At 43.5% G+C, this 13,598-nt stretch overlaps 1 protein-coding gene across 8 annotated transcripts in view; it reads right to left on the bottom strand.

Moving 5' to 3' along the window:
• trappc12 (trafficking protein particle complex subunit 12) overlaps positions 1–13,598 on the bottom strand; it is a 106,646-nt gene continuing 93,048 nt past the window's right edge. For 7 of the 8 annotated variants that reach the window (XM_068022155.1, XM_068022179.1, XM_068022147.1 and 4 more), the window contains 3 exons: positions 12,718–12,821; positions 3,284–3,371; positions 1–551 (listed from right to left, as the gene is read on the bottom strand). In XM_068022155.1, the coding sequence (XP_067878256.1) occupies positions 309–551; positions 3,284–3,371; positions 12,718–12,821 (435 nt within the window). In that variant the 3' untranslated portion in view covers positions 1–308. Of the gene's footprint in view, positions 552–3,283; positions 3,372–12,717; positions 12,822–13,598 lie in introns of those variants that run through there. The other variant, XM_068022194.1, reaches the window with a different exon arrangement.

Raw genomic sequence — 13,598 nt, 5'->3', positions numbered from 1 at the left:
TGGTTTTCATGTGTTTATTTAAAATTACAGCATTATTCTCATACCCCTAACAACCAATTCCAAGCAGCAATGGTCAGGATGCATGGTGACGGGACCAGAAGGAGCAAAAAATAAAACAAAATTGAATGGGGGAATTGAAATCAGAGTTGTTCCTTTATCCCAACTGAAACAGAAGCTAGTTTTTACAAGATACCCCACTTACAGACCATTTACTTGCAATATAGACAGTTTCAGTAGATTATAATATTTACACATTTACATCTTCAAAGTTACAATAGCTAATTACAAACTGAACAGAATGAGCAGTTTTACAGTAGCTTTAGACACTGAATATTAAAGCTGTCTCCTTCACGACAGGCCACTGACTCCAGCAAGCTTTGCTTTTTCTGCATACTGCGAGATGATTCAAGCTCATACATAGTGGTTAGGTTAAAAAGAACACTTTCATGCAGGTAGCGATTGGGATCCTGCTGTACAAGTCCTTCTAGCTGCCTGAGGGAGTCCTTCAATTTTCCCAGGTATAGCAAGCATACGGCTGCATTATTATTCGCCTATAGAGGAAGAACATATGAAAATGGCAGAAACATGTCTGATGATTGATTTAATTAATGAGCACACCTGCAGCTGTGTGCCGCAGCTATCAAATAGTTACTTTTTTTTAGTCTAAAAAGGTATTCTATTAAAATGCCGCTATTTTATTTTCATTGCTATTTTATCACAGAAGGAAGCCTTTCAGCCCAATACATCTGTGTGAGCTCCATGATGGATCTTTCTCATCCCATTGCTCTTTCTTCGTTCCCTTTAATATTTTTCAAGTGTTTAATTCTGCTTAAATTTAATATTTTTCTTGGCTTCAATAGCCACTTGCAGTCTTGAATGTCGCATTCCAATAACCATGGGAAAAAAACTTTGTAACTTATTTATGTTTTTTAAAATTTTATTTATTTAGAGATACAGCACTGAAACAGGCCCTTCGGCCCACCATGTCTGTGCCGACCAACAACCACCCATTTATACTAATCCTACATTAACCCCATATTCTCTACCACATCCCCACCATTCTCCTACCACCTACCTACACTAGGGGCAATTTACAATGGCCAACTTACCTATCAACCTGCAAGTCTTTGGCTGTGGGAGGAAACCGGAGCACCCCGGCAGAAACCCACGCAGGCACAGGGAGAACTTGCAAACTCCACACAGGCAGTACCCTGAACTGAACCCGGGTCGCTGGAGCTTTGAGGCTGCGGTGCTAACCACTGCGCTGCTTCTAAACTAATCCTAAATTTTACTGCAATCTAATGCTATTGAAATTACAAATCCGTCAGAAAGCAGGTTCTGAAGGCGACTAAAACATACAATACAGCATAAATGGTTTACAGGCCAATTAAATTCCTTACCAAATGCACAAGAGAAGGAGATAGTGCAGCACAAATGGGGAGTCTACTGGGAAGTTTCAAAGAATATGGGAGTAGGGCAATTTGTCCAACACAGAAGGAAAACAGGCCTAAGGTATCTGACCACCAGAAGATAAGCGCACATGTCAAAAAAGCACCTTTTTCTTTTGGTTGGGGGGGGGGGGGGGGGTGGGGGTTGGTGGTTTGCAGCCTGGCACTTTGCTTTACCTAAGGAGAACTGGTATATTTGACAATAAATTTAAAGCAATGAAGTACTTCCTAAGCCGACGAAGAGACATGTTTGTTGAGGTTAAGTAGTAATGAGATAAATGTATAGTTGAATATGAAGGAGCTAAATGGTGACAGTCTTTTGGGGGGCAATTTTAACATGATTGCCAGCCATTGGAACCACAATTATACAGAATCTCCAGCAGGAATTTTTCTTTAAGTATATTTTTGTTAAATGAAGAATAATGAATAATGTGGTGTACCTGAATTTCCAAAAGTCATTTGATAAGGTGCCACATCAGAGGTTACTACACAAGATAAGAGCATGTGGTGTATGGGGTAACATATTATCGTGGATAAAAGATTGGTTAGCTAACATGAAGCAGACAGTAGGGATAAATGGGTCTTTTTTGGGTTGGCAAGCTGAAACTAGTGGGAATAGCACAGGGATCAGTGCTGGGGCTTCAACTATTTACAATCTACATAAAGTACTTGGATGAAGAAACCGAATGTATGATAGCTAAGTTTGCTGATGACATCAAGATAGGAAGGAAATTAAGTTGTCAAGGAGGTAAAGAGTCTACAAAGGGATATAGATAGGTTAAGTGAGTAGACAAAAATTTGGCACATGGAGTATAATGTGGGAAAATGTGAACTTGTCCACTTTGGCAGGAAGAATAGAAAAGCTGTGTACTATTTAAATGGAGAGAGACTGCAGAACTCAGTGGTACAGAGGGATCTGGGTGTCCTGAAACATGAATCACAAAAAGTTAGTATGCATGTACAGCAAGTGATTCGGAAGGCAAATGGAATGTTGGTATTTCTTGCAAGGGAAATAGAGTATAAAAGTAGGGAAGTTTTACTGCAGCTGTACAGGGCCTTGGTGAGATCACATCTGGAGTACTGTGTACAGTTTTGGTCTTGGTTGAAAAAGGATACAATTGTGTTAGAAGCAGTTGAGAGAAGGTACATACAACTCATTCTGGGGATGAAGGGCTTATCTTATGAAGAAAGGTTTAACAGCTTGGGCCTATACCCACTGGAGTTTAGAAGAATGACAGGTGATCTTATTGAAACATACAAGATCCTGAGGGGACTTGATAGAGTGGATTTCGGGGGAATGTTTCTTCTTGTGGGGGAGACTAGAACTAGGAGACACAATTTAAGAATAAGAGGTCTCCAGACGGAAATGAGAATTTTTTTCTTTCTCAGAGGCTCATTAGTCTGTGGAATTCTCTTCTCCAGAAAGCAGTGGAGGCTGAGTCTTCGAATTTATTCAAGGCTGAGTTAGATAGATTTTTGATGGACAAGGGCATCAAGGGTTATGGGAGGCAGGCAGGAAAGTGGGAGTTGAGACCACAACCAGATCAGCCATGATCTTATCGAATAGCAGAGCAGGCTCGAAGGGCCGACTTCTGCTCCTAAGTCGTATGTTCCTAACTATGATGGAGGCAAGCGGAATAACTCAAAGCACATCTCACAGAAAATGCAGAATTTTCTGTCACATAAACATGGCAAACTTGCAGTTGAGTTTCTAGAGCAGGATATTTTCAGAAAACATGAAATTACTCTTCAATATGGTGAAAATTACAACTGAATGCTATCGAACTAGGTCACCTACATACATAAAAAATATTAAAACGATACACTAGACTTACCACTGGATTGCTTGGATCTAATTTGGTAACTTCAGTGAAGAATTTATGGGCTTCAGAAAAGTTATTCTGACCAAGATGGAGGAATGCCCTAATGCAAGAAATAATGCAATATTTTCAACACCTTTAGTGCTCTTTGTTATTGATGCTATATAACTCAATTAAAATAAACAAAATCACAACTAAATCTGACTGAATCGTAGTATTCAAACAGGTTACGGTCAGAATTAAAACTGGATCCTCGCAGGGGTTCGATGCGGAGATGGATCTACTTCATGGATTTACTTTTTCTTATACAAAGCAAATTGTTACTGCGTTAAAAATTTTCAGCAACTCCTCAGTCAAAACATACTTTTTTGAGTGCATGTGCAAGGAATGCTTTACAGCACTGCAGAATGTGGCAAAATAATACATGAAAAATTAAGCCCCCTTTGGGGCTTGAAACATGCCAATATCCAGCACCATAAAGGGCTGTACTGCCCTGAATCATGTGATTATCACTAGCCATGCTTTGCTGTACACTATCATCCCTTAGCTGCCACCATATTTTAAAATTATTACAGTATAAAAATCGAAAATACACAAGAGTGAGTTAAAGACTGTGGAGGATGTTTCAAATTAAGAGCACAAAACGTGGTTTAGGAGAAGCTGAATCCCCTGGGATTGGAAGACGCGTATTGATAGGTAGCCAGAACTAGTTTAATTCATCAAATTGACCATCAAGCCAACCAACATCTTTTTTGCAGGTTTTCTTCCCCTCCCCCAAAGCCCCCGAAGAGAAACTTCTTGCACATGCGCACATATACACAAAAGCCTGTTGGAAGTGATTTCTCAAAAAACCACAGAACATTCTGGTTTGTGGGAGCACAATACTGTATTTATGCAGTAACAGACTAGTATTAATTTCTAGCCATGCTTCCCCCATGCCTTGTTGGAGACAGACAGCCTGCTGCTAGACTGCTACTAATGCTGCTCAGTAAAAAGAAAAGCTGACTGAAGACATGCTAAAGTAGCTTGGGCTCTGCTTATCACAGCTCTGCTAAGATTGGTTTGCTCTCTCAGGACACTGCGGTTACAGACCTAATATTTACCACTCTGCAGAGTGAAATATACCAGCAAACTGCCCTCTGTTCTGCCATTGTGGTGCAGTTTTCAGTGAGTTATTTTAAAAAAAACGAACACATCAGTTCTAATTAAAAATATGTTTCGACTTTGAGGATCTTGTTGCAGAAGACAACAAACTAGAGTTTACATGTAAACACTGGTTGCAAGTGTGGCATAGCAAATGATGGAATAACTATAAGCTATCAACATTGAAATACATTAACATTAGGAAGACGTAGAATAGTGGTAAAGTTAGTGGACTAGTAATCCAGAGGCTCGGAATAATGCTTGAGAGACACGAGTTCAAATCTCACCACTTAAATTCACTTAATAAATCTGGAATAAAATGCTAGTCTGATTAATAACAATCACGAAACTGCCAGATTGCTGTAAAAACACATCTAGTTCTCGAATATCCTTCCGGAAGGAAATCTGCCGTCCTTACCCGGTCTGGCCGACAGGTGACTCCAGACCAACAGCAATGTGGTCGACTCTTAACCGCCCTCTGAAAATGCCTAGCAAGCCACTTGTTAGATCAAGCTGCTGCAGGAAAGTCAAAGAAGAATAAAACTGGACAGAGCACCCAGCATCAACATAGGCACCAGATGTGACAAAGCCACACCCTGCCTAGTCAACCCTGCAAAGTAATCTTCACTAAAATCTGGGGACTTGCGCCAAGATTAGGAGAGCTGTCCCACAGACTAGTCAAGCAACAGCCTGATACAGTGACACTCAACAAATCATACCTTACAGCCAACATCCCAGAATCTTCCATCACCATCCCTGGGTATGTTCTGTCCCACCGGCAGGTCAGACCCACCAAGAGGTGGCAGCACAGTGGTATACAGTTGGGACGGAGCAGCCCCCAATAGTTCAACATTGACTATGGACCCCATGAGGTCTCACGGCATCAGGTCAAACTCGGGCAAGGAAACTTCCTGCTGATTATCACCCACTACACTCTCAGCTGATGAATCAGTACTCCTCCATGTTGAACACCATTTGGAAGAAGCACTGAAGGTAGCAAGGGCACAAAATGTATTCTGGATGGGGGACTTCACAGAATCGTTACAGCGTAGAAGGAGGCTATTCGGTCCATCATGTCTGCACTGGCTTTCCGAATGAGCAATTCACTTAGTGCCATTCCCCTGCCTTCTCCCCATAACCCTGCACATTCTTCCTTTTCATGTAACAGTCTAATTCCCTTTTGAATGCTTCAATTGAACCGGCCTCCACCACAGTCTCTGGCAGCACATTCCAGATCTTAACCACTCGCTGCGTGAAAAAGTTTTATCTCATGTCATTTTTGCTTCTTTTAACAATTATTTTAAATCTTTGCCCTCTCATTCTTGATCCTTTCACGAGTGGGAACAATTTCTCGTTATCTACACTGTCCAGACCCCTCAGGATTTGGAATACCTCTATCAAATCTTCTCTCAGCTTTCTTTTCTCCAAGGTAAACAGTCCTAACTTCTCCAATCTATCTTCATAACTGAAGTTCCTTGTCCCTGGAACCATTCTTGTGAATCTTTTCTGCATTCTCTCCAATGACTTCACATCCTTCCTAAAGCACGGTGCCCAGAACTAGACACAATACTCCAGCTGAGGCTGAACTAGTGTCTTATACAATTTCAACATAACTTCCTTGCTCTTGAACACTATGCCCCTATTAATAAAGCCCAGGATTTTTATTTATTCATGGGATGTGAGTGTCACTGGCTAGGCCTGCATTTATTGTCCATCCCTAATTGCCCTTGAGAAGGTGGTGGTGAGCTGTCTTCTTGAACCGCTGCAGCCCATGTGGGGTAGGTACACCAGAGTGCTGTTAGGGAGTTCCTAACTGAAGGGATTTTGACACAGCAACAGTAAAAGAACGGCGATATAGTTCCAAGTCAGGATGGTGTGTGACTTGAAGGGGAACTTGCAGGTGGTGGTGGTGTTCCCATGCATTTGCTGCCCTTGTCCTGCTAGTTGGTAGAGGCCGCGGATTTGGAAGGTGCTGCCTAAGGGGCCTTGGTGCGTTGCTGCAGTTCATCTTGTAGATTGTAATCAATGCTGCCACTGTGCAACGGTGGTGGAGGTAGTGAATGTTTGTGGATGGGGTGCCAATCAAGCAGGCTGCTTTGTCCTGGATAGTGGTGTGCTTCTTGAGTGTTGTTGGAACTGCACCCATCCAGGCAAGTGTTCCATCACACTCCTGACTTGTGCCATGTAGATGGTGGACAGGCTTTGGGGAGTCAGGAGGTAAATTACTCGCTACAGGATTCCTAGCCTCTGACCTGCTCTTGTAGCCATGGTATTTATATGACTACTCCAGTTCAGTTTCTGGTCAATGGTAACCCCAGGATATTGATACTGGGTGATTCAGTGATGGTAATGCCATTGAATATCAAGGGGAGATGGTTAGATTCTCTCTTGTTGGAGATGGTCATTGCCTGGCACTTGTGTGGCGCAAATGTTATTTGCCACTTATCAGCCCAAGCCTGGATATTGTCCAAGTCTTGCTGCATTTCTACATGGACTGCTTCAGTATCTGAGGAGTTGTGAATGGTGCTGAATATTGGGCAATCATCAGCGAACATCCTCACTTTTGACTGTTTGATTGAAGGAAGGTCATTGATGAAGCAGCTGAAGATGGTTGGGCCGAGGACACTACCCTGAGGAACTCCTGCAGTGATGTCCTGGAGCTGAGATGATTGATCTCCAACAACCACAGCCATCTTCCTTTGCACTAGGTATGCCGCCAAACAGTGGAGAATTTTCCCCCTGATTCCCATTGACTCCAGTGTTACTAGGGTTCCTTGATGCCATACTCGGTCAAATGCTCACTCTCACCTCACCTCTAGTTCAGCTCTTTTGTCCATGTTTGAACCAAGGCTGTAATGAGGTCAGGAGCTGAATGGCGCTGGCAGAACCCAAACTGAGCAGGTTATTGCTAAGCAAGTGCCGCTTGATGGCACTGTTGATGACACCTTCCATCACTTTACTGATGACTGAGAGCAGGCTGATGGGGCGGTAATTGGCCGGGTTGGACTTGTCCTGCTTTTTGTGCAGAGGACATACCTGGGCAATTTTCCACACCAGTGTTGTAGCTGTACTGGAACAGCTTGGCTAGGGGCGCGGCACGTTCTGGAGCACAGGTCTTCAGTAATATTGCTGGAATATTGTAAGGGCCTTTGCAGTATCCAGTGCTTTCAGTCGTTTCTTGATACCATGCGGAGTGAATCGAATTGGCTCAAGTCTGGCATCTTGGGGACTTCAGGAGGAGGGCAAGATGGATCATCAACTTGGCAATTCTGGCTGAAGATGGTTGCAAATGCTTCAGCCTTATCTTTTACACTGATGTGCTGGGCTCCCCCATCATTGAAGATGGGGATATTTGTGGAGCCACCTCCTCCAGTTAGTTGTTTAATTGTCCACCACCATTCACGACTGGATGTGGCAGGACTGCAGAGCTTAGATCTGATCCGTTGGTTATGGGATCGCTTAGCTTAGTTTGGCACGCAGATGGTCCTGTGTTGTAGCTTCACCAGGTTGACACCTCATTTTGAGGTATGCCTGGTGCTGCTCCTGGCATACCCTTCTGCATTCTTCACTGAACCAGGGTTGGTCTCCTGGCTTGATGGTAATGGTAGAATGGGGGATCTGCCGGGCCATGAGGTTACAGATTGTGGTTAAGTACAATTCTGCTGCTTCTGATGGCCCACAGCGCCTCATGGATGCCCAGTTCTGCATTGTTAAATATGTTCAAAAGCTATCCCATTTAGCACAGTGGTGGTGCCACATACACGATGGGAGGATATTCTCAATGTGAAGGCGGGACTTCGTCTCCACAAGGATTGTGCGGTGGTCACTCCTACCAATACTGTCATGGACAGATGCATCTGCGGCAGGCAGATTGGGGAGGACGAGGTCAAGTATGTTTTTCCCTTTTGTTGGTTCCCTCACTGCCTGCCGCATACCCAGTCTAGCAGCTATGTCCTTTAGGACTCGGCCAGCTCGGTCAGTAGTGGTGCTACCGAGCCACTCTTGGTAATGGACATTGAAGTCCCCCACCCAGAATACATTCTGTGCCCTTGCTACCCTCAGTGCTTCTTCCAAGTGCTGTTCAACATGGAGCAGTACTGATTCATCAGCTGAGGGAGGGCAGTAGATGGTAATCAGCAGGAGGTTTCCTTGTCCATGTTTGAAGTCTCATGGCATCACGTCATCGGGTCTGGAGTCCCAGGGCAACACCCTCCCGACTGTATACAAATGTGCCGCCACCTCTGCTGGGTCTGTCCTGCCGGTGGGACAGGACATACCCGGGGATGGTGATGGCAGTGTCTGGGACATTGTCCGTCAGGTATGATTCCTTGAGTATGACAATACAAGCTGTTGTTTGACTAGTCTGTGGGACAGCTCTCTCAACTTTGGCACAAACCCCCAGATGTTAGTAAGGAGGACTTTGCAGGGTCGACAGGGCTGGATTTGCCGTTGTCACTTCCGGTGCCCAGGCCGATGCTGGGTGGTCCGTCCGGTTTCATTCTTTTTTATTGACTTTGTCGCGGTTAGATACAACTGAGTGGCTTGCTAGGCCAATTCAGTGGGCATGTAGAAGTCAATCAGATTGCTGTGGGTCAACCAGATGGGTTTTTACAACAATCGACAGTTGTTTCATGGCCATCACGAGACTAGCTTTTTAATTCCAGATTTATTCATTGAATTCAAATTCAACCTTCTGCTGTGGTAGGATTTGAACCCATGTTCATGTCCCCAGAGCAATACCCTGGGTCTCTGGGTTACTAGTCCAGTGACAATACCACTACGCCACCCCGATACTGTGTGCTTTATTCACTGCTTTCTCAACCTGCCCTGCCACCTTCAATGACTGATGCACCACCTGCCCATCTATTCCACCAACTTGTTCATGTCCTTTTGAAGTTCTAAACTGTCCTCCTGACAGTTCACAATGCTTCCAAGTTTTGTATCATTTGCAAACTTTGAAATTGTGCCCTGGACACCAAGGTCTAGGTCGTTAATATACATCAGGAAAAGCAAAGCTCCTAACATTGACTCCTGAGGAATTCCACAACATGCCTTCCTCCAGCCCGAAAAACATTAACCACTACTCTTTTGGTTTCTTGTCACTCAGTCAATTCCGTATCCATGATGCTACTGTTCCTTTTATTCCATCAGCTATAACTTTGCTCACAAGTCTGTTGTGTGGCACTGTATCAAATGCCTTTTGGAAATCCATGTACACCTCATCAACCCTCTCTGTTACCTCTTCAAAAAAGTCCAACAAGTTAGTTAAAAATGATTTTCCCTTAATAAATCCATGTTGGCTTTCTTTAATTAACCTGCATTTGTTCATGTGACTATTAACCTGGCCCCAAATTATTTTATCTAGAAGTTTCCCCAACACTGAAGTTAAACTGACTGGCCTGTAACTGCTGGGCTTACCTTTATACTATTTTTCTGAAAAAGGGTGTACCATTTGCAATTCTCCAGTCCTCTGGCACCACCCCCGAGTCTAAGGAAGACTGAAAAATGATGGCCAGTGCCTCTGCAATTTCTACGCTCACTTCCCTCAATATCCTTGGATGCATCTCATTCAGTCCTAGTGCCTTATCCACTTTAAGTACAAGCAGCCTATCCAATACCTCCTCCTGATCAATTTAAAACCCTTCTAATCTCTGAATTACCTCCTCTTTCACCATTGCCTGGGTTGCATCTTCTTCCTTGGTAAAGGCAGATGCAAAGTATTCATACCTCAGCTATACCCTATGCCGCCATGTGCAGATCCCCTTTTTGGTACCTAATCGGCTCCACTCCTCCTTTTACCATCCTTTCACTATTAACAAGTCTACAGAAAACTTTGGGATTCCCTTTTCAATGTCCATCACCAACAGTGGCTCGGTAGCACCACTACTGACTAAGCTGGTTGAGTCCTAAAGGACATATCTGCCAGACTGGGTGTGTAGCAGGCGGCGAGAGAACCAACGATCAACTTAACTTCGTCCTCACCAATCTATTTGTTGCAGATGCATCTGTCCATGAGAGTATTGGTAGTAGTGACCACCGCACAGTCCTTGTGAAGACCAAGTCCTGTCTTCACACAGAGGACACTCTCCAATGTGTTGTGTGTCACTACCATCATGCTAAATGAGATAGACCCATAACAGATCTAGAAGCTCAAAACTGGGCATCCATGAGGCACTGTGGGCCATCAGCAGCAGCAGAACTGTATTCAACCACAATCTGTAACCTCATGGCCTGGCATATCCGCAACTCTACCATTACCATCAGGCCGGGGGGGACAAAGCTACTTCAATGAGGAGTGTAGGAATACCTAAAAGTGAGGTGCCAACCTGCATGCTAAACAGTGGAAGCAGCATGCTATAGACAGAGTTAAGTAATCGCACTACCAACGGATTAGATCAAAGCTCTGCAGTCCTGCCACATCCAGTCGTGAATGATGGTGAACAATTAAACAACTAACTGGAAGAGGAGGCTCCACAAACATCCCCATCTTCAACGATGGGGGAAGACCGGCACATCAGTGCAAAAGAAAAGGCTGAAGCATTTGCAACCATCTTCAGCCAGAAGTGCTGAGTGGATGATCCATCTCAGTCTCCTCCAGGTGATATCAAGAAATGGCTGAAGGCACAGCATACAGCAATGGCTATGAGCCCTGACAACATCCTGGCTGTAGTACTGAAGACTTGTGCTCCAGAACTATCTGCACCCTTAGCCAAGCTGTTCATCTACAGCTACAACACTGACATCTAGCCGACAATGTGGGAAATTGCCCAGGTATGTCCTGTATACAAAAAGCAGTACAAATCCAGTTCAGCCAATTATTACCCTATCAGTCTACTCTCAATCATCAGTAAAGTGATGGAAGGTGTCATTGACAGTGCTATCAGGTAGCACTTGCTGAGCAACAACCTGCTCACCAATGCACAGCTGGGTTCCACCAGGGCCACTTGGCTCCAGACCTCATTACAGCCTTGGTCCAAACATGAACAAAAGAGCTTAATTCCAGAGATGAGCTGAGAGCGACTGCCTTTGACATCAAGGCAGCATTTGACCGAGTATGGCATCAAGGAGTCCGAGCAAAATTAAAGTCAGTAGGAATTGGGCAGAAAACTCCCCACAGGCTGGAGTCATACCTAGCACTTAGGAAGATGGTTGTGGTTATTGTAGGCCAACCATCACAGCCTCAGGACATCGCTGCAGGAGTTCCTTAGGGTGGCATTCTCAGACCAGCCATCTTCTGCAGCGGTTAAAGGCGGCAGCTCATCATCACCACCTTCTCATGGGCAATTAGTGATGGGCAATAAATGCTGGTCTCGCCAGTAATACTCACATTCCAAGAACGAATAAAAAAATTAAATGCACTAACATTAAAAGATAACTGAAGAAAAGAATCACAACAGAATACCAGAGTCAACAAAATTAACTGCTTCTGCACCAATGGACTGGAGTAAAAAAAATATAAATTCACTGATATAGAAATCAGGGAACACAAATTCAGTACCGAGCCAGTTAAGAGACAGATGGAACACAGTAATTGAAAAATACAAAAGCACAAGAATTAGCCATAATCATCTCTATCTTCGAGTTATGATACAGGCTCAGTCAGCAAACTACTAAATCCTACCAAGGACATTGTTTTATAAAATTAAACTGCCCTCAGCCGAGCCATCAAGCAGCTCTGTAATCTTTTCCCCATGTATTATATGGACAGATTTCCAGATGGCCAGCAGGTTAATGCCTCAAATTTTGAAGTAAGAACGAAGTGAGATTGTCAGCATTCACCGTTATTTAGGACTAAGACGGATCGCAACTTTTGGCATCCGCATATTTACAGTTAAACATGGAAATCAGGAAGTTGCTGCCTGATTTGCCCTGCTCCTCCAGAAATGTTACTGCAACATTACCTCGCTGAGAGAATTGGCATTCTTCAATCTGATTGGTTCAGGAGTCTCGTTGTTATTTGCCCTATTCACAAAGGCCCCGGATTCCCTGATCAGACTCTTGATTACCACATAGGTTGCAATGTAAAAGTCCATGAAAAGTCTGTGGACAGCTGCAAACGCAATGAATGGCGAGCACCGCTCATTCACTGCTGACCGCAAAATCTGGGCCAATATGTCTTCCACTAGTGGCAGATTTTGCCCCGTGAGCTGTGCCATCAGCGTCACTTGTGAAACTGTGAAATAGTTTGCCACACTTCGCCATACCCTCCATACTTAACACAGGAGTTTTGAATACCATATGAAATTATAGCACCCAGACAATGAACTGGAATTTACACATTTGAAAATATATTTTGTGCAACTTACCTGTTCATCTGAATGATTATATTCTGCTGCAATTCACTTCCTAACTTTGGAGACACTTTCTCAACTTCTTGAAAGTATTTTTCAGCTGTTTTGATGTCACCAATCTAAGTACAGGAGAAGTACAACATTGAGGCACCCAATTTAAATCACAAGGTACACATTGATTGCATAATCTAGGTAGAACATTTTGAATTTTTAGTAACGGGAAAAAATAACTTGGCAGAAAATTCCTTTTCCAAAATTGCTTTCAGCCATATTTGTTGACTACTCGGTATCTCTCAATCCCTTCTCTATCCACAAGCCATTCCAACCCACTTATATTATCTACTTCAATGGCTGATCCTGGTACCTATTACAGAAAGAAACAAACAGTATAAGGTTTCTTTCCAGAATTAATATCACAGACAAAAAAGAAAACAAGTTGAATTTTTATTATGTAAAACTGAATATGCAAAAGAAGAAGAAAACAGTGGCAGTGGGAGGATTATATTCCCATTAAGTGGAATAAATGGACAAATCCAATGCAGTGCAAAGCTTTCAAATGACCAAAACAACCCCCAGCATCCACCCCCCCCCCCCCATTCACTGCCACCCATTCCACATAGAGCATAAATGGAAAACGCAATAGCTTTTTACACAAGATAGTAACAGAGGTCTTCTCCTGACTCCCAACAGTTCATTTGGTGGTAAAGGGGATGTGTAACTGCACTACAGTTCAGAAGACTCAATCTGGGACACAATTTCAAAATAAGGGAAAAGCCACCAAGGACAGAGATGAGGAGAAATTTCTTTACTTAGAGGGTTGTGAATCTTTGGAATTCTCTACCCCAAAGGGCTGTGGAGGCTCAGTCATTGAGTATGTTTAAAGCATAGATTGACAG

This window comes from Heterodontus francisci, chromosome 3, assembly GCF_036365525.1.
Source record: "Heterodontus francisci isolate sHetFra1 chromosome 3, sHetFra1.hap1, whole genome shotgun sequence".
In the NCBI taxonomy this organism is placed as follows: Eukaryota; Metazoa; Chordata; class Chondrichthyes; order Heterodontiformes; family Heterodontidae; genus Heterodontus; species Heterodontus francisci.
This window is presented reverse-complemented; position numbering and strand designations above follow the sequence as displayed.